Source organism: Camelus ferus, chromosome 31 (genome assembly GCF_009834535.1).
Source record: "Camelus ferus isolate YT-003-E chromosome 31, BCGSAC_Cfer_1.0, whole genome shotgun sequence".
Classification (NCBI taxonomy): Eukaryota; Metazoa; Chordata; class Mammalia; order Artiodactyla; family Camelidae; genus Camelus; species Camelus ferus.
The window spans coordinates 7,950,895-7,978,865 of record NC_045726.1 but is presented as its reverse complement, the minus strand read 5'-3'; the positions used below and the strand labels follow the sequence as shown (position 1 = coordinate 7,978,865).

Sequence of the window (27,971 nt, the reverse complement as noted above, 5' to 3'; positions counted from 1 at the left end):
GCACCCAGGATGAGCCCTGGCTTTGCGGATAGGCTCACCTGTTCCAGCTCTAAGCTGCCCACCTCAGTCTCGCAGGTCAAGTCAGAAAGGGAAAGCTTTCGGCTAATAACACGGCAGGGTTTCCAGATCCCAGACTTAGGAGGCACTCAGAGCTGGGCGTAAGGCCGGCCCGTAACTCACTCCTAGCTTGACTTGGTGACTAGCTTCAGGTGTCAAGTCCATCTCATCTGTAGAAAGAAAGTAGCCCTGCCCATCTCCCATAGTTACTAAAGAAACTATTACTGTTGATTATTTGTATGTGTGGAATAATAGTAAAATATTTATTGAACACTGACTACAGGCCACACACTGTTCAAAGACATGCCACTAGCATGTAATAACTAATTTAATCCTTACAACACTGGGGATAGAAGCTATTACTATCTGCGATTAAGAGACAGAAATGTTAAGCAACTTCCCCAAGGACACACAGCTAAAAAGTAGCGAAATTTGGATTCAGACCTCAGCATTCTCGTCTACCGAGCTCTGTGGTTCCCCCCAAACAGGACAGTGTTCCCGGGGCATCTGGTTCCATGTCTGGTACCCGGGGACCACTCAACACGTGATAGTGCCTGCTATTTAAAAGAGTAAACCAGAGTCAAACTGATTTTTCTGTCGCGAATCCGCATGCATTCCGGGGTTGACTTCACGCATGAGACTTTTTTCAACCAAATCATCCTCCTGCCTCTCAAATAACGTGCTCGGTCTTCCAGAGCCGCCAGTGTGGGTGGAGGGACTCAGAGCGGTCAACGCTTCCCTGGGCCACGTGGCAGCCTGCCATCCATGCTGGCCTCTGTCCCCCTGCCCACCACGGCCACCCCCTTCCTAGCCCCCAATACCAGGCCCTCACCCCAAAAGGAAAGGCTGGGGAATCCCAACGGGTCCCAGAGCCGGCTTTGGGTACCATGATGCTCAGAAGAGAGACAGTGTCACCCGGTCACCCTCCAGGTAGCATTTATCTGGTGCCCTTATTGGTTTTGTTACTTTCTGACTCTCATCCTGTCTGGTTCGCATGACAGCCGTGTGGCCTGTGTACAGGCTGCGGGTCCTTGACCCCTGTAAAATCTATGTTTTTGCTTCATATGTGTCAATATCCCCCTAAACATTTTCCATCTGTTGAACTTAGACTTTAACACATCAGCTGGTGAATGAACTGCCACCCACCTGCCAACAATCCCGGCAGGACAACCATTTTCACCTGCGTAGTAGTGTTTGCACAACTGTTTTTAATATTTTGGTACATTTTCCCCTAGTTTTACACAAATAGGCAAATACTCAATGGAATTATGCCTGTAATCATGAGTATGTGTGTAATTAAAAGACATCTGGGAAAGGCTAAAAATAGATGAAGATTTGCCAAATAGGCAGGACATAATTGAGAATTTCATAGCGTGGTTTAATTCCACAGAAACAGAACTGCCCCCTCACCCCCAAAACAGGAAAGTCCGTTGTTTGACTTTTTCTGACATTCACTGTTGAACATGCTTTTTCAGGATGTCTTTATGTGTGAAACGAGGAATGGCTTCACACTTCCCCCATTTTATAGGCCAGGAGACTGAGCCTCCGAGATGAGGTGGTTTGCGTAAGTTCACACAGTCCGTGCCCAGCCTTTTGAGCCCGGTTCCTTGGACCACCCACTCCCCCTGGACCAGGGAGGAGGGAGACAGCTGTGCGAGGCTCTGCCTGGAATTCCCTTCTCCAGCAGCTCCTTGGAGATTTCTCCTCTGGGAGGGAGGGCTTCGGAGGCAGGCAGCAGCCCAGAAGAGGAGAGGGCAGGATATCTGAACCTAAACCTGGACTGTGGGTCCAGGGTACGGAGCCCCAAGCAGGGCATCCATGCACCTGCTGTAGGCAGTGAGCTTGGGGCAGCATGGGGGCTGAGAATCCCCTCCAGCGCCCAGCTCTGCTGCCATCACTGTGACCTTTGCAAGCCACCCCACTGCTCCATCTTCAGCTGTAAAATGACGTTAATTGTAACCACCCAATGGATGCTACATGAATATCCAATAGATCATATACAGCAAGTCTTTCAACTTGTGAAGTGCTGGCAACTGTAAATAAAGAGTTTCTAGTTCCTTTGTTTTTAGTTGCTGCCTCCACCATATCCTCTGTTGGGATGTGTTTCAGGCGTTAAGCATCTCCTCTGGGGCCAACATCGATCTCCCTGCTCCGGTCAGTCTGCACAGGGGTCTAATCCATTCCAAATAAACAAACAGAAGTCCCTTCCGCTTGCTAGCTCCCCTGACCGCTACAAACACACACACACACACACACACGCACAGGTGCACGCACGTGCTTGCTCTGTCGTGCACACACACACGTACACGTGTGTGCACTATTTCTCTCTTACACACACACACAACTCACACCCTTCTCCCATCCATCCTTCCCTGGAAGGAGGCCAGCGCCCTCTCAGTGCAGCAGGGCCACCGGGACCCACCGGGACCTGCACGCATTGCCTTAGGCTTCTGCGAGGACCGAGGACCGAGGACTGAGGACCGAGGACCGCGTTTCCTGGCTCCACCCAGCCTGAAACTGCTAAAATATCACAGCAGGGTGGCAGTGCCAGCCCCAGCACAGCTCAGCTTGTCACGTGGCCTCCTTCCTGAGTATCTCCAGTCTCCAGTTAGAGCCACTGGGGCGGAGGGTCCCGGAGGCAAGCTACGTATTGTTAAAACCCATGGACAGACAGTGCTAAGAAGTCAGAGGACTAGGAAGTGTCAGTGGTGATAATTTAATCTCAGGGATTTTACTTCCTGTCAAGTTACGTGAATGTTGAGTGATGTCGTTTAAGTGGTTGTAAAGGTTTGCTCAGAAAGTTTAAGGACTGGTGGCAAAGTGGCTGACCGGAGAGGGCTGGTCCTTTGGGCAGGCTGCAGAAGCAGAGTCCAAGGCAGGAAAATTCTAGAAGCTGCTGCCTGCTGCCCCTTCATTGAGCCAGGAGCCTGGGGGAGGTCAGGAGAGGCCTGAGACCCACGCAGCCGTTCTGCGGGGCTGGGGCTGGTCTGGGTCCAGACGTTACCCACCCCCTGTCACCCAGCAAGTCAGTCACGAGCTCTTTTCATTTTTCTGCTTGGACCAATCAGATATGCTTCCTGTCAAAGACTTCAAGGAGTACCTAAAATCCTAAGAAAGAAGGGAAAAGTCACACGAAGTCCTATTACTTGAGATAAACAATAGTAACATTTTAGGAAATAGCTTTTTAGGGCCCTGCTTTGCATTAAGACCCACCCACACACACCCACACACCCACACACACACTTTTTTTAATTTGCTTTTTTTCCAGGGGGTTGGGAGGGGGGCGTTCTTCCTCCCTTTTCTGTCTCTACCTCCCCCACTGATAACCAAAGTAAACATCTCGGTGTTTATCCTCCCAAACCTCGTTTCAGGTATTATAAATACACAGCACGTGCCTATATGGGGCTTTCTGTTCTCAATCTTTGGTTTTTCAAAGATGGGACACCCTCATGCACTTCTTGGCACCCTGCTTTTCTAACGGTATGTTGTAGAATTTCCTCTTAGCCTCACTGGTGAAGATCTGGCACATTCTTTTTAGTAGTTGCATAATATTTTAGAGACTTTTAAAGGGCAGATTTAGTCAACAGTTCCCCAGGTGGTGAGCAGTTACAATGTTTCTTCTGTTTTGTTTTTCGCTGCTGCAACTCTTGCTGTAGTCAACACTTTCACGTCTCATGTATTCCTATATAATGATGTTTTATTATGCTGTGAGAGTCTCAGAACGGGGAGTGTAAATCAAAACGTATGTGTATTTTTTCGTTTTAATAGGAATTGAAAGATTGTTTCCTAAAAGTTTGGTAACGTTTCATATTTTATTTGTTCATAAGTATTTATTAAGCACTTACTCCGTGCCAGGCACTGGTTTAGCGATTTGGATTTAACTATATATACAATAAAGATCACAGCCCTCAGAGAGGTTTCACCCTAGAACTGGAATGGGGAAGAACAGATGAAAAGACAATAATAAATACTTTTGTACTAGAAATGTAAGAAAACACAATTTTCCCTTTCTTTACCATCAGCGATTGGTATTACCATCCCTTTTATTTATTGCGCAGTCGTACTGATGTAATGTTTCCTTGTTACTTTGATTTGCCTTTTCCATTTGGTAAGTAATTTTAATATTTTTCACATGCCTACTTAGAAGTTTGGATTTGTGTTGGATGGATTACCTATTTATAATTTTTACTCATTTTCCTGTTGAGTAGATTATATACTAAACCCATACTTTTTGTCGGTTTTCATGAGCCCTGTGTATATTATAAATAGACATTTGTTTGCTGTATGGTTCACAAATCTTTTCCCCAATCTATTACTTATGACTATATGATGGTTCCTTTTACCATTAACATTTATGAATTTGCCGTTTTGTTACGAATATGTCTTTTTGCCTTCTCTTAGCTTCTGGCTTCTTTGTTATCTCCAAGTTCTGAGTCATGTGTAGAGTCTCCTAAATTTCCTTCCAATTAAATTTTTTAACTTTTTAATATATTTTTTCAATACAATTTATTTGGAATAAATAATTTATTTTTTGATATGGTGTGAGATAGGCGTCCGATTGTATTTTCTTCTAAGTAGATAGCCACTTCCCCAGCACCTTTTATTAACATAAAGCATCAGTTCTCCACCGAATTAAAATGTCACCTTTGTCACATATTCGGTTCCCGTATGCGCTGGCATCTGCGTGCTTATGACTCCGCTCTGCTGGCTGTACGTCTATCCCTGTTTCACTTTCATGCTGTTTTGGTTACAGTCTTCATTTTCACAATTTTAAAGCTAGGTTAAAACTTTATTTGGTCATAGAAACCTTCAGGTAATTTTATCCAATTAAAAATTGTCATTATTGAAAGTACATTTGATTCACATTAGGAACAAGAAGTAAGTCATAATCAAGAAAGCAAAGAGATTATATAAAACAATATGATGTAAAACTTCATCTGGCAACAAATTGGAAAATGCAGAGGAAACCAAAGACCCCCTATAAATCATATAATTTATCAAAATGGTGCAAGCAAGAGGGAAAATGGCAACAGACAAATTCCCATAGAAGAAATTGGAAGTTTATTTAAAGATCTACTGTTTAAAAGCGCCTCAGGAATAGATGACTTCCCAGCTGAGTTGAGTCTAGCTTTTAAAGAAGAGATAGTTTCACTGTTATTAAACTATTTAATACTATAGGAAAAAAGACAGAAGAGCTCCTTGGTATGTAATGAAGCCAGCATCATCTTAATGTCAATTCTTTACGGACTAATTGCACTTGGGAATATAGATTCTCATTAGAAATAAAATTTTAGCAAATAGGATCCACCAAAAATTCTAACGCATTGTGATCAAATAGCTTTTATCCCAGAATGCAAGGATATTTCAGTAGCAGAAAATTTATCAACCTAATTCATTACATCAACAAGTTAAAAAGAAGAAATATCATATGAACAGATACTAAATAAGCACCTGATAAAATTCAGTAGCCATTCCTGGTACAAACCCATAATCCCTTATCCAAAATTTGGATACCTAAAAATCCCTGAAAACTGGACTGTTGACCTGTAATTTTGACACTACATTTCATTTGATGTTCAGGTTGATCTGAACTGGTGCAAAGAGACTGCTTAAATACAAAAAGTTTTATTCTTTACAAATGTGAAATATTACCTGTTCTGAATGTGAAACATACTCAAGGAAATGCTTGTGGCTCATTTGTTATCATGACTCTCTGTCCTCTACTTAAAATTGTTACAGTCTTTCCTTTTTTCAAGGTGAGTTTGAGGAGAAATAATCTGAGGCATGTGCTTTTAACTCTCTGGAAGAAATGTATTACTGTGTTTCGTAGAATCTAAGACACCTGCTACTTGGAAAACTCGCACTTACTTTGTGTATCACTAGAAGAGGGGCAGGAAATGCTCCTAATTGCTCTGTGAATCGTCATCAACCGAAAAACACATCTCGGTTTCAGAGACGTTTAAATGTAGGGGAAAAGCGCATCTTAGACTACGGCGAACACATCCAAGGCAGTCAGAAACTCTCCACCGTCCACGCGCCCTTCAGACAAGAGCAGAACCCAAGCCACTTCCCTTGTAAATGTCTGCATCCGGGGGTGGGCCTGGCGTGAGCTGGAGTTGGGGGGGCTGGGGTCCGCCCCAGCTCCTTTGGCTCTTTGTTAGTTGTTTGACCAGGAACCAGCTATTTAACATCTCAAACCTCCTCCTTGCACTCATTTCAGAGCTTTGACAGGATGGTAAGAGATAGGGTTTGTGAAGTTCTGGGTAACAAGCAAGCCCTCCCTAGACAGCCGCTCCTGGAATGAGGGCGGGGGTGACGTGGCGGTGGTGTTGGCTGTGGTCTCCGGGGTCTTTCCACATCTGTCATTTGAAGATTCTTTACTCAAGAAAAGTCTTGACCATATTTTCGCTCACCTCTAAAGAAGACTCCCCCAGTAGGACTGAGAAGTTGGCCCTAGACCCCTGTGTTGTCACGATGCCCTAAATCATGGCATCTCATCTGAAATTCTGAGCTGGAGAGAACCTCAGAATGTTCTAACATGGGCTCAGAGAGGAAATGTGACCTTCCCAAGTGAAGACTGAAACCCAGACCAGCAGCCACTGTGGGCCAGGCTCTCTCTAGATGCCAGGGCTCCTGTCCCGAAGGGCCTGAGCTCCACCCTAGGAGTTTCTAGCAGTTTCCTCAGGCCAGGCGGTCTCTGCGTCCCAGACCCAGGCGTTTCTCCTCTCTGGGACGCGTCTTCCCTTTCTAGGGGAAAAGAGAGAGGCAAGCTTAGCCCGCCCAACCCCCTTCTGACCCCATGTTCTGACTTTGACCTTCACTGGCCCGCTTCCTCCCCACCTTTCTCGTCGGCCAGCGGAAGGGGCTTGGGGGAGCTCTTGGGCACAGAGGCTCTGAAAACCTACTCACGTCGCCAATGTGCTGTGTGCTCTCCGACAGGATGGGAGTGGTGAGCAGCAGAAGGCAGGTCAAGGAGAAGGTGAAGGGTGGATGGAGCCCCAGGAAGGCCAGCACCCAGGGCAGAGAGCCCCCGCCACTGCCGCCCCTGGTGAGTGACCGCCCTGCCCGGCCGGATGGACGGGAGGTGGGGGAGGGGAGCACAGAGCCCCGGGGGCTGGGTGGGGGGGCTGCCGCGTGCCTCCAGCCAGTGCCGGCACCATCTCTAGACAACGCCGGGCTCCCACACAGAGGCCCCCTCCCACTGCCACCCCAGCTCACGTCGCAGCGGCGGAACAGTACACTGCTTAGCAGCCAGGTTGCCAAGCTTAAGTTGATTAGTTGTGCGCTTCAAAGCAAGTTACTTCCCTACGCCTCAGTTTCTGCACCTGTAAAATTGGTCTAGTAAGAGTGCCTTTCTGATAGGGGTGTGACAGCGTGCCGTGTACATACACATGGGCGATGTAATAACGTACTGCCTTTAGCGCAGGACCGGACCTGGTGGGCCCTCGAGGACTCTTGGCCAGTTTTCACTGTGCAAGGGCAGCCTTGAAGGCAAAAAGCAATCAAAGATGTCACCTTGAGGAAAGGATGAGGTGGGGGAGGGTCTGGGGCACGCAGCAACATTTGCTAACCCCACCCCGGCCCAGAAGCTCCTGGTGGTCATTGTCCCCTTCATGGTGCTGCTGCTGGCATTCCAAGGAGCTCGCTGTCCTGGGACGAGACATCCTGCGGCTGGAGGATGCTGGTCTCTCCTCCCAGGCAGGCCCTCAGTTCTCCCGGGGCCTGCATGCAGTTCTGGTTTGTTCACAGAGCAGTTGTCACCCTTTGACAGCAGCATTCTCAGAGATGCATTTTTAGAGGACTGTTCATGTCTCCCCTGCTCCCCTCCCCCGGCCACAGGGAGTCATGCCTGGACCGCCTCCCCTGCCCTCTCTAACCCCCCAGCACATACACCTGGTCAGTGCTGTGTTCTGACAGTGACCAGGCAGGAGTAGGGGGTGAGGGGATAGTAATCCTGTTTCTTAGATACACCAGGTGTCTTATCTGTCAATGTTCCAATTTAGTGCAGGGCTTGGCAAATAACAGTGAAATGTTTGTTGACTGAATGAATGATCAACTCAGCAAACTCAGATTGAGTTTCTTCCATGCTAATAAGTAGTAGAGCCTGGAATGTTTTTAACTTAAAAAAGTCACATAATATATATTAATTGTGGAAAAAATTATAAATACTCATTATCCTCCACTTTAGAGCTCCTGCCTCCAGACCCTTTTTCTGTGTATTATTTATATTTTGTGTTTATATTTTCAATGGAATCATACTATTCATGCCGTTTTGCAAAATGTTGCTTCAAAACTGTGTTCAGCAACTATGGAATACAAAACAAAGAATATTTGTAACACATGCAAGTTGAAAATAAGAAGAAAATGAACACACAGCACAGCCTTCCCATCTTCAAAAGTCGAAAGTGACTGGTTCTGTTGAAGCTCTCCGCTGCCCCCAGTCTGTCCTCATCACCCCGGACCCCGCTCTCCCAAGTGTCTTTAGCCTTCCTTAGCTTTGCTTTTTCTGTGCGATCACACATGTATGTATTTCTAAACAGTAGTTTAATTTTGCCCACAGTGAACTTTAAATCAGCCGACTCAGATAGCATGTATTCTTCAGAGACTTGGGTTTCAGATCTCCGTTACATTTGGGAGTTTTATCCACATCGAGGCACGTGGCTGTAGCTCACTCACTAACTCCCACAGTTGCCCAAGATTTCATTCTATCACTTGTCCCAGTCTGTCTGTTCCTGGTCAGAGGGTGATCTCCATGCCTTAACAGTTTTTATGGTTTTTTTTTTTAAATTTTTGTGGGAGTATTCCTGTATGTGTTTCCCAGTACTCATATGCAAAGGTTTCTCCACAGGGTACATACCTGGGAATATATTTGTTGAATTTTAGGGAAATACATTTTAAAAATAATTTTCCTTGAGAACAAATAACTCTTTTGCAATGGCACCTTTTAAAACAGAGCCAGGATTTTAACCCGGGTGATCCAGCTGTCCCCTACCTCCCATTCCACAGCTGCCTCTTAGGGAGCTAGACTTCCCCTACATACCCCTCCTCCAACCGCGTGTGTGGTCGGGCAGGTGGGCTGGGGTTGTGCGAGGTGGCACTGGTCCCTGAGGAGCTGCGGCAGCACGTGTAGACTTTACCTATGCAGCCTCCTGGGTCCACAGAGCAGCTCCCCCGGACGGTCTGCCTGGCACCCAGCCGTCTCACCCCGACTGGACCCTCCCCAGGACGTGAGCTAACAGCGTGTGTTTTGCTCCAGGTCGTGTTTAACCACCTGGCTCCTGCACTTCCCGACACCACGCACCCGGACCAAGGTAAGAAGGGGCTGTTTTGAAGGCTGAGGCTGTACGGGCCACCTCTTTGGGGCCCCGGCTTCGTGCAGCTGGAACAGGGGCTGGAACAGGAGCAGTTTCCTGGAGAAGACAGACGTGGCTCTCTTGGGTCAGAGGGGAGAAGTCTGGGGGGAGGCTGAGCCAGGTGCCCCAGGCTTCACCTGCCTTTCGGGGTCTCTCCAGGAACTGAGCACAAGCTCCTTTGGTGTACCTAAGCCTGGTAGGGGGGATGTTTTAAAAAGACTTTGCAAACCATAGACAAGTGCAGACAGTTAAGTAAATACAAACAGCATCACCAAATTGGGGCTTTCAAAGAGTCCAGCTCCCAACCTCCAAGGGCAAAGGCCAGCGGCTCTGCGTCCCTGTCCTCGCTCTGTTCCGTCATCTTGCGTCCCAGCCCACTTTCAAAGGCCCCCCGCCGGCCTTCTAACCACCACGCCACCCTCCGCACCCCGTCTCCGCTTCCACTCTGATGGGCCAGACGGTGGAGGTGGCATAATGAATGACCTTGGCCTTCCTGGGTCTGGGGCGCAGACCTGGGCGGGGGACTCAGAGGATGGGGCTTCCAGGAGAGCAGCCCCCCACCCTAATAACCCACGTGCGCACAGCACCAGTTAGGGCTCGGGCACTTGTGCGCTCACACAGCGAGCCCCGAGCAAGCAGAGAACCCAGAGCCCGGCTCTGTCCCGAGCCTCGGGAAGACGTAAGGCCAGTTTTGCCGGGGCCCCTCCCCTAGAGGAGCTCACTGTCTGTCAATTCACAAGCTGGAACTCAGTGAGAGGCCTCACCTGGTGTTTCTTATCTGGCTGAGGATCACGATTAACTGATTAACCGTTAGGGGTGATCCTTCACTTCCTGCCAGGAGGGGGGGAGTGGGTGTGGGAAGCGGGTCACATCTCCAGGAAGGAAGCCCAGGGGAGGGAAATAAACGAACTGCCTTCAGCACAAGAACTTGAATCTCAGAACCAGAGGAGCCCCTATCATCTATTCCAGCCCCTCTTCAAATGGCATGGGGTTAACAGCCCCGCTTACTGACAAAGCAGAGTCATCTACCCCCTGGGAAGCTAAGTGGGCTCCAGGTGACCTTTTCCAGAGGGGTCTTGGCTCCCCAGAGCTGTGCAGAAAAGCCCTGCTCACTAGCAGTGGTCGTAGGAAAGAGGGCAGGCCAAGCTCCAGACCCCCCTCCCCACCTCCGTCACGTCTGGGCACGGCCATGCAGAGCCCTGTGCTGGGCCCTGGGCATGGTTACAGGTCGGGGTTACAGCTGCTGTGTTCCCAGACCACTGCCCCACTTTGGAAAAGCGTCGGGGGTGGGGCAGGTGGAGAAGGGGAAGAGAGGGGTGCTCCCTGCCTCCCAGGTGATAAGGGGTCAGCCAACACCGGTTCCCAGACGGGGGTCTGCGGCCCTCAGGTCCACGTAGCTCATCTCCCTAGATCTTCGGGACTCTTCCAGCCCCTTCCATCACTCTAGTGGGCCTGAGCGGTGGCCATCTCTTCCCTGTTCACTCTAGAGGAGCACTTCGTGGTGGCCCTGTATGACTACAACGCCGTGAATGACCGGGACCTGCAGATGCTGAAGGGGGAAAAGATGCAGATCCTGAAGGAGTAAGTGTCTGGCAGGCCGCTCCTGTCACAGGCGGACCCCAGCCCCACGCCCTGCAGGCTGCCTCTGGAAGATCCTCTCCAGTGCCCCGCCCCAGCCCAGTCACCCAGCATTTTCTTAAACTTCACCCAATAGCCTTCCTCCCATATACTTTTCCAAAGTCTTTCTGGTGAGCTGGTTCCTATTCACTACCTCCTGCTCTGCTCTCAAAACCCAACTCTTCCTTCGAGACCCACCCTTATTGTCACCTCCTCCGTGCAGCCCTCCTGACACCCATAGCTGCTCCATCAGAGTTCTAGGTTGGAGTCAATTGTGTCCAGATGTCTCTCCCTCCAAAGTCTGTCCTCTCTCAAATGTCGGGCTTGCCCTGTGGACCCTGAGAGCTGCTTTTGTTCCTGAAATTCTGCCGTGGCCTCGAGCCAGGAGCACGAAGGCCCTGGCCTTTTGACCACACATTGGGGGCCGCCTGGTTCGTCCTTTCGTCCTCAGCCCCGCTTGTCTTTCCTGTCCAGTCCCAATTTACTCACTAAACTCTCAGCATGTCCCAGTAATCTAGAGGAAGGCTGCTCACTAGAAGACCAGGGTCCCTTGGGTGGGTCAGGCTGTGTGGACACACTTTCCCTGGGGCCTATGTTGTCCCCTTCCTTCCCTGGACCGGGAGCACCTTGGGTCCATCGGATGCTTGGTGAGTTGGAACAACCCAGGGAGCCCGCGCCGCTGAGCCACTGGCCCCAGTCCCCTCCCTCTGCCGGGCTGCCTGCCTTGTGAATTCTTTTCATCCCAGGGTGAGATGCCGCGTGGGCTGTGAGCTGCCCAGAGAGGCCCGTGGGACCAGTACCTGTTCTGTATTTCTTTCCCTTTTAGAGATGGAGACTGGTGGTTGGCCAAGTCTCTCATCACCGGAAGAGAAGGCTACGTGCCCAGCAACTTTGTGGCCCGAGTGGAGACCCTGGAAGTGGAAAAGTAAGTGGACAGACGGCCCCTCAAAGCGGAGGTGAGCGGGCTGCTTCTGCTCCATGCAGGGAGGAGCCAGAAAGTGACTAAAAAGCAGAGCAGGGTGTGAAACCGCACAGAGGGAGCAGGAGAGGGGCAGGGCTTGGAACTGCTGGGAAAGGCTTGTCTGGGGTCCCGGACCACATTTATATCTCTGTGTGACACAAGGACATTGCTCCTCGGAGCCCACCACACTCTTCCCATCTGTAAATTGAGAGCTGCCCATTTCCTGGCGAACCTGATAGAGACCCTACCTCCCATGTCCCATGCCTTGACCAGCCACCTCTCGTCCCCTGCTTCCAGGGGCAGGACTCAGGGGGCTTGCACCTCAGGGGGCTCCAGGATGGGGGCCTTATGGGAGAGCCACCCCCCCCAGCATCCTCATAACCCACCTGCATACAGCACCAGCCAGGGCACTAGTGCACTCACGCAGCGTGCACTAAGTGAACGGAGCCCAGAGCCTGGCTCTGCACCAGGACTGGAGAGGACGTAAAACTGAAGGAGCTCAGAGTCTGTCAAACTCATGAGCTGGAACCAGTTAGTGGCACTGCCTGGTGTCTCCATCCAGGGATGCTTACCCTCTAGAGGGTGCCTTTGCCGGCATTTCCAGCCCTGTCACTTTCTCTGAGATGGTGTGAGGACCCGGGGCACGTCCACCCCGATCAGCCCATGCTCAGGGGGCACATGGCAGGAGCTTGCTCTGAGGGTCCCAGCAGTTTGATTGAGAGACCCGAGCCCAAGGAGGGTGGGCTATGAGGGAAGGTGGTCAGATGCAATCTCGCAGAGCAGAATTAACAAAGGGCACCAAATAATGTTCTTATTTCATTTCAAGAAAACACTAAGTCCTTCACCTACTGGAGGGAAAGGGACTGAGGCGTATTTCATGCATCAAGAGGGGAGGGGCTCAGCCCAAGGGTGGGCTGACAACAGGAACACATTTTATCTCTGAGGGGAGGGGGCTCAGGTAACCAGATCCCGAGGAGTATGGCCACTCTCTGAGGTCTACCTGCCCTTGCTCTTTTCTTTTCCAGGTGGTTCTTCAGGTCAATTTGCCGGAGAGATGCTGAGAGGCAGCTTCTGGCTCCGATCAATAAGGCCGGCTCCTTTCTTATTAGAGAGAGTGAAACCAGCAAAGGTAACCCTGGGCGGAATTCCCTGAAATGAACCAGTGGATGCATCCGATCACATGTGCATACGTACTGGGATGTGCCACCATGCTTTTTCAGTGGGAGTGCCCCTGTGTCCAAGAAACAATAAGGGAACCACTGGAGATGACTTAATGCTTTGTTGTTACAGCGTATCTCAAACACATACAGAAGTAAAGCGAATAGTCTAGTGGAAACCCTGTACCCAACACCCAGCTCCAACAGTGATCAACCCAGCACATCTTGACTCCTGTATGTCCCCACCCATCCCTATTACTTTGAAGCAAATCCCAGACATCATGTCATTTCACCCGGATATGATATTTTTAGAAGTTGCTTATTTCTCAGGCGCCCTTTGGAGGGAAAGCCACCCCTCCCCCAAACCTCAGTGTGGTGGAGGAGGGTTCTCTGAGGGCGGGAGTGTCACCTCCTGTCCCTGCCCCTCCCCCCACCAAGCTAGTTCAGGCTGGGCTGGGTCAGGTGGCGCTGGGGCTGCGGGACCCCACACATGCTCCACCGAACTTCAAAGTATCTGGAGACCACAGTCAGCGGATGTGAGGCCAGTAAGGAACACTCCTGTCAGACGCCGGGGAGCGAGTTCTAGCCCCCAGAGGCCTCCGGAGGTCCATCAGAATCTCAAGCCTCACTTTACTGATGTCGATGTGAGGACTGACTGGTTTCCCAGTCCAAGGGCAGATGGTCCTTCCAAGGTTAAGAAATCTGAGTCTCTGGGAGCCCAGCCCTGGTGCCCAGCACAGCCCGGATGCGGCTCCGAGGCAGGACAGGGGATCCAGATTTTGTGAGCCGGAAGGACTGAGGTCCCCATCAAGAAGAAGGAATGCCGAATTGTAAAAAGATGACTGGTACAGGACCTTGGAGGAGCCCAGACAAGAGAGGGGCCCTAAATCACGAGCTTCCGCGGGGCTGGTGGAGGCAAGCCGGTCTCTCCTCCGCTGACGTCGGGCGTCGCAGGCGGGGTGCGGCCGGGGAGACCACCTCTTTTCCTCACTAGGGTGGTGGGCGGATGAATGGACCCACGAGAGCCACTGAGACACCGGGGCGCGTTGCCCCCACCCGGGGCGAAGTCGGGGAGACAGTCTGCAGCGTGGGGGCGGGGCTGGGCTGGGGTCACGGGCGCGGGGCGGGCTGTGGCAGCGGCAGGGCGCGCCCCGGGGCCACGGCCTCTCCTCATCCTTTCGCAGGTGGGCTATGAGAGAGGCGCAAAGGCCAAGGGAGGGGAGAAGGGGTTTCAGATGGGGTGATAGACAGGGGTGGAAAGCGCCTGAAGACGACAGCGCAGAGCAAAATCTAGCTCCACACCCCGGACAAGAAGTGTCCGAGCCTGACACCTGGCGGGGGAGGGTGGTACTGCTCGCGGTAGGCGCGCTCTTACGAAGGACCCGGGAGCCCCCCGAATCTGTCACTGACCAGCGGAGGGACCTGGGGCAAGCGACGTCCCCCTTCTGGGCCTCAGCTTTCTCGTCTTCCAAATAAGAGTAAGGGGGTTGGTACCCAGAGAGCCAGGCTGAGGCTTTTTATAAAAAATCAAGTTTATGGAAGGAAGTTTCTCAGCTGGAAACTCTTGCCTCCTAAATGGCGCTTAACTCTTGCCACCTGCTACCCCTAGTCTGCAGGCAAACATTAGCATAGATGATGGAATGCACATCCGTGTGTATGAATTTGACAGAACCTCTGGGAAATGGCATATTATGATCTCCACACCCCCATGGACACGAGTGCTTGAGGTTACAATTTGCTACTGCATGTGCGGGTAGAGTCTGCCTTTTCAGCTGGAATGAATGAATGAGTCAATCTCCGAGTCCCTCCAGCGACTCCACATTTCTCAGTATTCCGTGGCAGAGGGTCCCTGAATGACCAGGTGCCCAAGTAGGAGGACAGCGTGATTGCTAAGAGAACACCCCGCCTGCTCCAGTGCTCTGTGATTCCCTGGCTGAGTTTTAGGAGATTTGGGGGAGGAACGTCAAGGACAGAGTCAGATGGAGCTGATAGGAAAGGTTTCCAGGAGGGCTGAGGTTAAGATGAAGGAAAAGGTAACATGAGAGCAGTGGTCAAAATGAGGAGCAGAATTTGGGGAACTTTTTTTCAAGGCATCGAAATAAAGCCCAGATTCCAGTCCTGGTTTTCCCTCTTTGTGCCTTGCTTCTCATGCGTGTGTCTTTATTAACCCTCTAGGTACCTTTTCTCTGTCTGTGAAGGATGTGACCGCGCAGGGGGAGGTGATCAAACACTATAAGATCCGCTCCCTGGATGAAGGCGGCTATTACATCTCCCCCCGGAGCACCTTCCCCACACTCCAGGCTTTGGTGCATCACTATTCTAGTAAGAGGGGGGCCTCTGGGGGTGGAGGGACTTGTGCCAGAGGAGCCCTTGTATTTATCACTAAGACCTCAAGATGGCGTGAATCGGTGGTGCCATCTTGGGGGCGGCAGGATTATCCCAAGGCTGGACCTAAGGTGTTGACAGCTGTCAACAGTGATTCAGAGTCTGTGTCCCTCACTCCTGCTGGCTCAACACGCAACCACTTGGAGAGTGACCAGTATTTCCAGCCTTAGAGACAACAGGACAATGACAGCATGTCTTGATTTATGCAGAATGAATGCAGAGAGCTGAGTGTGTCTCTTTGGACGTGGGTGTGTGGTGTGCACCTGTGCGCAGGTGGACCTGAGAATGGGGTTGGCAAGAAGGTAGGGACACAGCTGGGAATGGTACGGCTCCCAGAGGAGCGATACGAGGCTGGCTACGCTGGTGGCCTCCAGCCCCATCCCTTCTTCCCTGATGCAGAGAAAGCGGATGGTTTGTGCCAGAGGCTGAGCCAGCCCTGTGTGAGCCTGGCTCCCCAGAACCCCTGGGCCCAGGATGAGTGGGAAATCCCCCGGCAGTCTCTGAAGCTGGTCAGGAAACTCGGGTCTGGGCAGTTTGGCGAAGTCTGGATGGGTGAGTATGTGGCACATGGGAGCCATCCCGTCCCCGCCCCGCGTCCTGAAGCAGTCGTCTCAGGGTTTGCACAGGGCATCATGCTTCCCCTAAAGGCTTGTGAGGGGGAATGGCTAGAGGCTATATACCCATTTCACAGATGAGGCAACGGAGGTGTAGAACCCTTAAATGACTTGCCCACATTATTCCGACACATGGTGGTGGACCAGGGGAATCCAGCTCTCCCACTGCCTCAGTCCATTCCCTGCTTCCTTCTTCACTGCCCAGAGCTGGCTTTGCCACCGATGCATGTGTGATCTGGAACGTTTTGCTAACTCCTATTAGCTTTGGGTCATGGCGAGTGGTGAACCAGGGGCTCCAGGACTCCGGTACAGACTAAAGCCACCACTTGCAGTCACTTAATCCCTGTGGCCCCCCTTCAGTTACAGTGTATGGCCAGTCACCGCGGGCACGATCAGAATATAAAGACAATGCTTTAATTTATCCCTGGAAAGGTCCATGTCTCTGGGGGATGATTTCAAGATAGGACCCTGATGCCTCCCTGAATCCTCCAGCACCCAGGACTGATACCTGAGGTGCCTTGTGTCCTTGCAAGTTCGAGTTATGACTTGTCTCTTCCTGTTCAGTGTGGACGGGGACCTAATGGATGGGGGGAGAGTGTGCAGGGGCAGGTCTGTGAGGAGAGAAAGGAAGCTCACAGGGCATGGAAAGCGGGGAGGAGGGCCCAGGCCACCTCTGCCTCCTCTAGAATGTTGCCGTGGGCTGTGATGCGTCCACACTGAAGCTATCCAGGGGTAGAAGAGACGTGATGGGGAAGGAGGCAGGGTAAGTTCCTCAACTGCCTGGGTCTCCCGGCCAGCGAGGGAGCCCGGGGCAGGCTGGCATCCCGCAGGGTAAAGCCAGCACATGCATTGCCCTCAGGAGCTGTCATCCCAGCCCAGAGCCACTTCCTAGGGGGTGAGGGGGGACAACTCTGGCCTCAGTGCCCTCTCAGCTCCTGGAAGCTTATGTACGTTTTGGTTAAGGGACCACCTCTCACAACCTCTGGGTCTTCTGAATGGCTTCTTCATTTTCTCCTGCCCTGGTCTCAGGTTATTACAAAAACAACATCAAGGTGGCCATCAAGACCTTGAAGGAGGGAACCATGTCTCCAGAGGCCTTCCTGGGTGAGGCCAACCTGATGAAAACTCTCCAGCATGAGAGGCTGGTCCGTCTCTACGCCGTGGTCACAAAGGAACCCATCTACATTGTGACCGAGTACATGGCCCGAGGTGGTGACCTGCCCGGGGCTGTGTCCCTCAGACAGAGGCGGGGCTATGGGGGGGGAGCTTGAGGGCGGGGACTGGGCTTGGGGGACAGAGAAGGCAGTGGTTGTTCTGCTGCAGTGGGTTTGCCTGGCCCGGGGACCCCCGCAGGGGATCACTGAGCCGTGGGCTGGATCAATTAGCCTGTGTCCCTCAGATCTGTGAAGACTGGGTTGGGAGTTTCTGTAGAGCAGAGGCACCTGCCGCTGTGGGTGGGTTTCTGCTCTGGGCACGAGAGATCTGATGGCGCCACCAGTCACTTCCTGCCTGTGGGTGGGGAGCAGCCCACTGCCTGAGAGGCTGGCACAGCCAGAGTTGGGTCATTCTGCGGAGAGTGCAGTTGCAACATCTTTTTCTTAGGGTGCTTGCTGGATTTCTTGAAGACGGATGAAGGTGGCCGATTGTCCCTCCCACGGCTGATCGACATGTCAGCCCAGGTTTGTGGGCTGCCGAGTGCAGTGGACCAGGCCCTCAGGCCCTCTCCTCCGTGCCCCATGGATTAACAAAATCAACCATTTAGAGGTCATGTCCGTTAAGCTTGGGCTGGGCTGTGAAGGACAGAAAAGCCAGAGTCATCATGGCTTCAGTGTGTAAACACCAGAGTCGGGGGAGGTGGGTGGGGCTGCCCGTCAGAGTCACAGGGACCCTGGTGTCTTCTGCCCGCTGGGTCTTAGCAGGTCATCTTACTGCCTGGGGTGGCCGCTCACGTTTCCCATCTTGTTGCCCTCAGCTAGCAAGAAGAAGCCAAGGAGGGGGACGAAAACCTACCTCCCTCTCTTTAGAGACGGGTCCCCAAGTCACACACTACACTTGCTCCCACGTCCCCTGTCACTTGGCCACCTCTAACCTCAAGGGAGCTTGGGAAATGCAGTCTTTCTCCTGGGCAGCCATGAAGGAAGGAGGTGGGTTCTATTGCTAAGGATGATTGAGAGAAAGGATGGTGTGTGAAGCCCAGAGAGTGCCCACGAATCCCACGTCACACGGTAGGCCAGGGTTCTGCTGTGACCTCGTCCTGCTGCCCTCTGATGGTGCCCACAGATGCCTTCTGTAGACTCAGACTTCGTGATGCAAAAAGGAGGAAACTCTCCTCCCCGGGGATTTTGGCTGAGGGTTCCAGCAGGAAAGCGCAGCTGGTGGCCCCGAGTGTGTGTGTCTGTTAAAACTGGAACTCTCAGCTGAAAAGCTCTGGTCTGTGGTCCACCCGTGAGACACACACATCCTGCTACAGAAAGGAACCCTCTCCCCATCGTGCCCACCCCCCTGCACTGCATCTGGCGTTATCTGCTAGTAGTATCGGGGCAGGAACTGAGGTCACCCCGCCTTTTTTCCACTGAGGTGAGCACAGACCGGGCTGAACAGGCTGACGAGATGGTCTCGGAAAATTAACGCTGGGAACCGGTTTCAAACCACAGCACAGTGATAAGCCTGTCTGCGCCTCCTTTTTCTTTCGTTTCCCTCTGTCACTCTCCACTGTCTCTCAGTCAATCCTTTGGGAGACCTTGGGTCCCCCAGAGACAAAGGATGTTAAAAGCCACCTGAGTTTGTCAGTAGGTGTGGTCAAGAATCTTGAAGGTTAGGAAACCAGAAAATCAGAACCTCGTGGGTGAATAGCTTCTAAACCATGTTCTGATCATGCTAATGCCTCACTGTATGCATGCACACGTACACATACAAGCGCGTACACACATGCACACACGCATACGTGCGCGCGCACACACATGCTCTCCCGCCTTCTGGGCTCCCCTTTTCCTGCTCTACGGCATGACGTGCAAAGCCCCCCTCCAACCGCAAGCCCAGGGGCCCCCTTTGCAGCCACGCGGCAGCTCCCCCTGTCCTGTCACCCCTCTGAGCCGCTGACCAGGCTGTCCCCTCTGCCTGGGATGCCGTCGACTCTCTTTTCACCTGGCAGAATCCTAATTAATGTTCATGAGATGGGGTCAAGGTCACTTCTATTCAATTCTGGACAGGAAAGTGCAGAGGGCACCTCGCTCCTGCGTTCTCCTAGCATTGTGCCCGGTGGATTCTCCTTGAAAGCAGATCTGGTCCTGCTTGACCTTTTAAAAAAAATTTCTGATGCTGCTTATATAGTACATCTATACATGAGCACAGTCTAGTCTTTGTTAACAGGATGAGTGCTGCTAAATGCTGCCCAGATATGAGATATTTGCCAGTCAGCTTTACAGTCCCCACAGTATTATACCAACAAATGTGTATTGGTGGAATGATTTAGCGAATGAATGAATGAATGAATGAACCAATGCAATGGAAACATAAGGAGAAGTAGGACCAATTCCAGTGCTGGCTTTGAGAAGGCCTGAGAAGGGAAATCGGTTTTCTGTTCTCTGCCTCAGTTTCTGCCTCCATCCACTGGGAGTTCAGTGAATAAGGCCCGAGTTAGCTTCCTCAGCTAGAAGGGCAGGACAGACAGCTGTTCCTGGCCCGGTGCTGGTGATCTGGGACAGAAACAGTGGCTTCTGTTCCACCGGGATCCTGCGCATGCTCCCTGGTGCCTTCCGTGGGCGGTGCTGGGTTAGTCCTCCACCAGGTCCCACCTAGTGCTCACCCCAACTCCGGGCCTTGGGGACCCCTGCCTCATATTCCAGGTCAAGACGGTGACCCTCTCCCACGGAGCTTAAGCAGTGACTCCAACGCAAGGTCCCTGCCCCAGGAACAGTGCTTCTAACTTGCTGAGGAGATGAAACCCTCCCCTGCCTCCCCTCCGGCCCTCCCCTCCCCTCACGCCTCTTCCTTTTCTTCTCCTTCCCTCTAGAGAATTTCCTTTCTCCTGCCTGCACTCTGCCGCCTTCCTCCCCCGCAGACACTTGGAAGGAGAGGAGGGGGGTGAGGGGCATGGGGGCCCCTGCTCTGATGATAGGGTCTCTGCCTCCCAGGGCTTTCAGAGCACTGGGGAGCAGTGAAACCATCTTTCTGCTCCACCCAGGAGTCTGCTCCTTGTCCAGCACCACTACCCCCTCCACACCTGCCCCCCAAAAACTAAACCAAACCCCCAAGTGCTGTGCCCCCCTCCAGGCTGTTGGGGGTGAAGGCTGGTGGCGAGGGTGAGTGGGGTCCTTCCTCTCACAGAGGCTGCCCTTCACCCTGTGGCCCATGTCCTCAGATTGCGGAAGGAATGGCGTACATTGAGCGAATGAATTCGATCCACCGGGACCTGAGGGCGGCCAACATCCTGGTGTCTGAGACCTTGTGCTGCAAAATCGGTGACTTTGGCTTGGCCCGGATCATCGACAGTGAATACACTGCCCAGGAGGGTGAGCGGAGCCCCCAGCCACAGGGAGACCTTGGGCCCCACCTCCCCCAACTCCCCAGACCCCCTTGGGCTTTTCGTCACACATAGCAGAGCCCTCTGTGAGCAGATCGGAAAGCTGTGTGGCTTCCCAATTCTGCTTGCCTCCGGCTAGTTTAGCATTTCCTGAAATGTGCTCTTCAGAGCATCAGTGCCTCCTGAGGAACAGCTCTGTGAGGGAGTAGGTTTGGGGACATTGCACAGTCCATCCAGCCCCCTCTTGGAGAGTCCCAGTGCATGCCAGCATATTAAAGGCACTGAGAAGTCCTGCAGCTAAGAAACAGGGTCCATTTGCTTCCCGTGGTGCCTCCCGAACGAACGTGAGCTCCAGATACTCTTTCTGCTTAGCTTCTGTTAACCTCCCACAGAACCAGGGGTTCACAGAACACACTTTGGAGAGCACTTCTAAAGTATGAGCAGCAAAAGCAGATTAGGAATTCAAACCACGGGCTCCAGGGCTCCACGGGCACTCTGCTTCACTTCGTTAGTAAAATGGAGGCACAGTCCTCTTCACAAGAAGCTCTGAAGTGATCAGGTACATTTTGCAAGCTGGCGAGTGATGTTAGCTGAGCATGTTAATCAGCTGATGCAGAGGAAGGATGGCTATGACTTGTTCCCTGAGGGAACTTCAGGTGAGGGAGCCAGGCAAGGGGACTGTGATGAAGGGCCGGGCCGCGCAGTCTGCTGTGACCCCAACCAGGACTGCGGCCAACCCCTGGGCTTCAGGGAGCAGCAGGATTTGAATTCCTCCCTCACTGTGACCCCAGGAGGTACAGAAGTCACATGTCACCCTATCCATTTTGTAGGAAAGGATTAACTGTGGCAGGGACAAGTTAAATGGCTTGCCCAAGCCATGGGTTCCTGTTCGTAAACAAGGCCCACGGGAGGTGGAAAAGGACTCTTCCGTCCCAGATGGAAACATGTGCTGGTGCCCAGTGAAGCCGACGAGGCAAAGACCCAAAGTGGGGGATGAGGGTCGTATTTTATCCACAGTGTCCTTTCGTGCTGTGGACCCCAGGGTCTGCACACACCTATTCATGTGTGCTCGGTGTCTGAGTGGTTCTCTGCACGCCTCTCTGTTGGGTACAGCGGACCAAGCCCTGCAAGGCAAGGCGGGGATGGAGGTAGGGAGGAGGAGCAGGGAGTTGGGGGACAGTCAGTTGTGGCCTCACAATCTGCTCATGGCCTCTCTCACAGGGGCCAAGTTCCCCATCAAGTGGACTGCCCCGGAGGCCATCCATTTTGGGGTGTTTACCATCAAAGCGGACGTGTGGTCGTTTGGAATCCTCCTGATGGAAATCGTCACTTACGGGCGCGTGCCCTACCCAGGTAGGTGGCTGTGTCCTGCAGTGCCCAGCCTGGCCCAGGGCCATCCTGGGACGGCTGCAAGGGCTAATAGTCCATCCTCTGCGCCTGGGGTTGCCCGCCTACAGGTCAGAATGTAGCCCATGGTGGAAACAGACACCAGTGTGCCACTCTGGGGGTGAGGTTCTGTCCCTTCTCCCATCTTGGCAGCAGGGCTGTGTCCCCTTGATCCAGCAGAGGTCAGTGAGCCTGCAAACCCAGAATTAAGGTCAAGCTCTGAACTTGCTTCCTCCAATTAGTTTGTCCTCTGTTGAGAGCAGGTGGTCCCTCCCTTGGCCTTACCCCTTGGGTGCATTCCTGAAAGCCCGTCCCGGTGGTAAACCCCTGGCCCCCAAGACTCGGGTCTGAAGGGCTTGGGCTGACCAGCAGCCTGCGGCTGGGCCGATCCCCAGCTGAGCCGAGCACCCGTGCAGCGAGTGATGCTCGGCTGTGTGCGGCAGGGTAGGGTCCCATCCATGGCCAGCTGCCCCGCATTGAGATAATCTTCAGCCTCGTTTCCAGCTGTTCGCCAAGCAATGAAAAGCAAATAAAGGGACATGTAAAGGTGGCGCCTGCGAGCGGGGGAGAAGGCGGCTGGTGCCTCCCAGCACCCTGCCGTCCCTCAGCCGCGGCCGCATCCCCTCCGCCTCCAGGAATGAGCAACCCAGAGGTCATCCGCAACCTGGAGCGCGGCTACCGCATGCCGCGCCCGGACTCGTGCCCGCCCGAGCTGTACAGCGGGGTCATCGCCGAGTGCTGGCGGAGCCGGCCGGAGGAGCGGCCCACCTTCGAGTTCCTGCAGTCGGTGCTCGAGGACTTCCACACGGCCACCGAGGGCCAGTACGAGCTGCAGCCCTAGGCCCCGCAGGGGGACCACGCCCGCGTGACTGACCAGGCGTGTTCACCTCGCGGCTCATTCGGCGCCAGACGGGCTGGACAGGCAGGGAGGGGTTGGCACGCCCGTTTCTCGGATGAGGAATGAGAGGTAGAGGGGCCTGGCAGGGGGGTCTCAGCCAGGACTCCGAGCCGGATCCGTCCGCATTCGCAACCTTCTCTGGCTGTGTGCCCCTGGGCAAGTTACTTTGCCTCTCTCTGCCTCCGCTTCCTCGTATGTACAACGGGGAAGAACCACAGTTGTACCTACCTCGTACGTTCCTCGCGAGGATGACATTAGTTAGCCCCGGTAAGGTGTTCAAAATAGTGCCCGGCACACTCCGAAGTGTTTGACATTGTGTCTGTAAGGCTTCCTGTGCTCTCGCCAAAACCGAGCAGTCGGGTGGCCTGGGTCCTGCTGCTCCCACCTGCGCAGGCCGCCCCCTGTGCGGCCGCCTTTCTGCTGCCCAGGAAGCAGGACTGGGTTCCCCACCATTCGGCTCGGAGGAGCCTCCTCTTGCTTGGCTGCGGGCAGGTAGCCCTGACCCAGACTGGCCTCCAGCACTTTGGGACTTTTCTGTAATAAAGTCACGAGAACTGACCTTTCGCGTTTCGTTCCTGGTGACAAGCTTGGACATCGCATACATGACGTTCGTGGTTGCACGAGTGGCGCCGCCGGGGACTCGCGGAGGACATTGGGTTTCCGGTGGAAACCCAGCCCCCAGCCCCAGCACAACGGTGCAGGCCTTTTAGGAGAGTTTGAGTGGGGCCAGCAGGTGGCGCCCTCACCTCAGAAATCCTCGGTCTCCGGGTCCGGTTTGGGGCCGGCGCGAGGTCGGGGGTTGGGGGGTTCCTTTGCCCAGGGAAAAGACAGCTGGGCCTCTGACCTAGGCTGGTCGGCACATCCCACAGCCAAGCTGAGCTCGTAAAGTCTTCTGGATTAAAGAAACAACCAACCTTGACACCCTGTGTAGAATCTTAGCTGAATAGACCATCATCAGTCAACACTCTCGTGTATGAAGAGAGGTAGATCCTGTGATCCTCATTTTACAGATGAGGCAACTGGGGCACAGAAAGGGTAAGTAACCGGCCCAAGGCCACACAGCTGGTAAATCATGGAGTGAGGACACACTACTCTGAACTGTTCTTTCGGAAGGAATCTGGTCTCGATGCTTCAAAAAGTCTTCCTGGAGCCTTGGGCACCTACGTGGGCTCTCAGGAGCAAGAGGCTCTCGGGGAGGGAGGCAGAAGGGAGAAGGCCACCCACCCACTTCAAGCTCAGCAGCTCCCCTTGCCTCTGGGTCACATGTCCAGCTGCTGTATAAGGGTTATTTGAACAGAGTGTGGCTTTAAAATTGTTTTGAAAATCAGTCATCCAGCCCAATGCTCCCTCCACCCTCTCCCTCTCACAAATGGGAAACTGAGGCCTAGATAAAGACCCCCAGGCACACGGGGTCCGCACCCCAGAGCCCAGCACTCTGGGCCAGGTCCTTCCTCTGTCCACCTCACCTCATTTCTTGTGGGCAGATGTTGGTTTACTCCAGGTGTTTCTAAATAGAAATCCTTGTTTTTGAGAACTCTCCAAATCAGATTACTTGGTTCCCTGGAAAACCTTGTTTCTTAACAGGCCAGAATAGCTACTCATTTACTGGAAGAGAGTCTAGTGCCTTTAAAACACTCAAGAGAATGGGGCCCCCAGGCGCACAGCACTTGACAGTTTACATGAGGTTTCCCTTGCTCTGCGTGGCTTCAGGTGCTCCTCACAGCAGCCTCTCAGGTGTCCTCGTCCTGGGAATGGGGGAGAGGGGACAGCGAGACTGAGGCTGCCACTCACCATCACATCACCAGAGTGGAGGGGCCAGAACACGGACCCTGGGCTCCTGGCTCCGTGCCTTGCACTTGTGGGACCCAGCAAATAGCACTGAGATGAAAAAGGGGTGGGGGCTACAACCCATGTGGGGCGTAAGTGGCCCTGCTGGGCAGTCCTTTTAATAGGTTAAGCAAACCATTGCAAGAGGATGACAGGAAGGTTCTGTGAGTGCCTGGTGGAGAGAAGCGAGGAAGAGAAACATCTGGCGCTTACGGGGCCGCCGGGCGGATGGGGTCTCATCCGTGAGACAGTAACCATGGTGCCACAGAGGGGAGGTGGCCAGGGGCCCCTGACTCGAGGTCGGGAGCTCTGTGGCTGATTCACAGAGTAACACTTCAACCTGACAGCAGCTGAACACCTAAAAATAGCCATCGGGGAAAGTCCAGGAGATCCTGGGGGAAAGGTGAAATTTGTGGGCAGAAGGACAGGTGCGCAGAGAGGTCTGACTGGTACCTGCAGGGATTTTGTGACGTCTTGGGTCCTTGCTTGGCCCTGAAGGGATCCAGCCATGAGGAAGACAAGGACCTGTTCCCAAAGGGCTCTTAAGTAGGCCTGGTTCCCAGGAGCGCGCGGGTCCCATCCCCACGCCCACGCGCGGATTCGGAAGCCGGGACAACGCCGCCCACCTTTGTTAGGCCTGGCACGGTGCTCCTGCTTCGCCACACAACCGCATTTAGCCCGCACGACAACCCTTAGAAGGAGGTTCCGTCGCAAATTCTCATCCCTTTGTAGATGAGAAAACCATGGCTGTGAGAGGTGAGGTCGCCGGCCAAGCTCAGGCACCCAGGACTCCTGCGGGAGCTCCTTGGGTCAATGAGAGAGGTCAGGGTTTGAGGCTGCCGGCCACGCGGAGGGCTGGGGGTAGAGTCGGAGCTGCCGGCCCCAGATCCCCGGCAGGCTGGGCCCAGACCCCTGTGGCCCCTCTCCCTGGCCACTTGCCGACCCTGTTGTGGAAGGACAGGCTTTGGAGGAACCAGGCAGTGTCTACTTCACCTCTTGGCTCTGCCTGTGGAATCCCTGGCAGATTATTTAACCTCGCTGAGCCTCAGTTTCATCTTCTTTAAAATAGACGCAAGGGTACTAGCTCAAAGGGACGCTGAGGACGAGCTGAGATAATGTGCAAAAAACTTCAGGCACAGAGTCGTGTGTGCAGCAGGAGGCCAGTACACGAATGCTCCCTGCCTTGTCTGGGCCATGGCCGGACAGCATCTCCCTGGGGTCACTGGGGAGTCAGTGTGGGCGCCTAGTCTGCCCCACCATCTGCCTCCATTTCCAATCGGCTTGGCCCCTAGGCCACCAGGTCCCTGTGGGCAGCAGAGGCTGACAGGGGCTGATGGGAGCCAGTCCCAAGGGGTCTGAAGGCAGATTACTGAGGACTGATGAGGTGAAGGGGACAGCTGCCCATGAGCTGACAGCATCGCCTGCGGGGAAGGGGAAGCGGGAGGGCGGGGTCCCTAATCTCTGCCTAATGTCTTCTGGAAGATGAAGGTACCATCCAGGGACGCCTCTGCTGGAGACTTTCTTTCTGTGTCAAGGTCACTCTGAGACTCTTGGTTAAAATTAGCTTCCTGTTCATTGCTCTGGACTGAATGGCCTTTCCCATGAACCACCGGGACCTAGTCTTGCACAGCTGGGCTGGGCTGTGTGCCCTCTGCTCTCCAGAGAGCAAGTAGAATATATGTCCTCTGTCCTGGAGGCTGGACAAGAGGGGTGGGGCGTGTGCATGCGAGGGTGTACGTGTGCGTGCACGGGCGGGCCTGCTTGCACGCGTAACTAACCAGACCAGGGCACCTGGAGAGGAGGCTTAATCACAGAATTGTGCAAGCCTTTTGTCACTGGCATTATTTCTTGGCTGTGTTGCTTCTTTCTCAGCCCCGAGGCTCCTGTGTGAGGTCTGGTGAGGTCTTACTCATTTCTGGCCCCTGGCGTCAAACAGTAGACCCACCCTATCCCATGGACCATCCCTAAGATTAAGAAAAATATGTGGTGCCTCCTGGATCGCAGGTGATCCACACATGCTTATTAAGTAAGTGAAAAAATGATAAAGCAAAATGAGGCATGGTTTGGCCTGGCAGTTCCTTCTGTTGAGCTGGGCTGTGTCTTTTTTCTACCACATCCCTGGCCCCAACACAGAACCTGGAATGCAGAAAGTTTTCAGACAAATAGATGAATGAATGGGGACAAGTTGCTATTTTGCTCTTTGCCCACATCCCATAGATAGTAAGGTATTAACGCCAAAACAACATGAGCCCAGTTGGGGCTTTGGCAAGGATGGTTTGAGCCGCATCAGAAAGGGGCTGAGACTGGGAAGAAAAGAGTCAGTGGTCATGGCTCTGGGGGCTGGCATCCTGCTCAGCCGAGGGGCCTTCTGCAAGTCAGCCAGCTCCTTGAGTCTGAGTCCTCCCTCGTCAGGTGCACCCACTAAGCAGTGGCCTCGCCTGGAACGGTTAAGAGGGCCGGTGCCTCTCCACTCCTCTGTGGAAAGCTCAGCACATGATAAGCATTCAATAAAAGGGTGACTTAATATCTTTATTGGATTTCTGCAGGAGAAATGCAGGCTAACCATGCAGAAGCATGGGGTGGAGTAGCTGCTAACCCCACAGAGGATATGAGAGCTTAGGGAAGATACATGAATGAGTTTAAATAACTGTCACAAGGGGAGAAAATATTTGCAGGTACCTGTGATACTGCAAAGGGAACTTAAGGAATCCTTCTTGTTTCTAAACAACCCGAAGACTCGTGGACATAGGACTGGCCCGGGCTCAGCTGGCTATACTGCTAGTGTTCGGTAATGTTGGTGACAATGTGCTGGGATGGTTGCCCTCCTCTGGTGCTCGTGGGAGTGTCATTTGATCAAGACTTTTGGGGAGCATTTTGGGCAGGACCACTCAAAATCTGGGATGCCTATATTCAGTGGTGGAGCAACTGCGCTTCTAGAAAACTACCCTCCCCTCAACATGCCCTTGTCCTCAGAGGTGCACGTACGATGCCCTTCACGGCCACGTGCTGTCATGGCAAACCACAAACGCTGAAAACAACTTGAAGGTACGACAACAAGGAAGATATACGTAAATTGAGGCACGTGTGTTTCGAACAAATGGGGCACGTCCATACGATGTGGAAACAGACCCAAGACACGTCCGGTGGTCAGGGTTGGGTAGGTGGTCAGGATGGTGCAGAAAAACGCATATGGC

At 53.1% G+C, this 27,971-nt stretch overlaps 1 protein-coding gene across 2 annotated transcripts in view; it reads left to right on the top strand.

Moving 5' to 3' along the window:
* BLK (BLK proto-oncogene, Src family tyrosine kinase) overlaps window positions 1-23,508 on the top strand; it is a 78,683-nt gene extending 55,175 nt beyond the window's left edge. The window contains exons 2-13 of one of the 2 annotated variants that reach the window (XM_032470815.1): window positions 6,997-7,105; window positions 9,314-9,368; window positions 10,898-10,991; window positions 11,854-11,952; window positions 13,014-13,117; window positions 15,321-15,467; window positions 15,930-16,082; window positions 17,174-17,353; window positions 17,747-17,823; window positions 20,505-20,655; window positions 21,888-22,019; window positions 22,688-23,508. In XM_032470815.1, the coding sequence (XP_032326706.1) occupies window positions 6,998-7,105; window positions 9,314-9,368; window positions 10,898-10,991; window positions 11,854-11,952; window positions 13,014-13,117; window positions 15,321-15,467; window positions 15,930-16,082; window positions 17,174-17,353; window positions 17,747-17,823; window positions 20,505-20,655; window positions 21,888-22,019; window positions 22,688-22,893 (1,506 nt within the window). In that variant the 5' untranslated portion in view covers window position 6,997 and the 3' untranslated portion in view covers window positions 22,894-23,508. The remainder of the gene's footprint in view (window positions 1-6,996; window positions 7,106-9,313; window positions 9,369-10,897; window positions 10,992-11,853; window positions 11,953-13,013; window positions 13,118-15,320; window positions 15,468-15,929; window positions 16,083-17,173; window positions 17,354-17,746; window positions 17,824-20,504; window positions 20,656-21,887; window positions 22,020-22,687) is intronic. The other variant, XM_032470816.1, reaches the window with a different exon arrangement.
* Window positions 23,509-27,971: the final 4,463 nt, after the last annotated feature.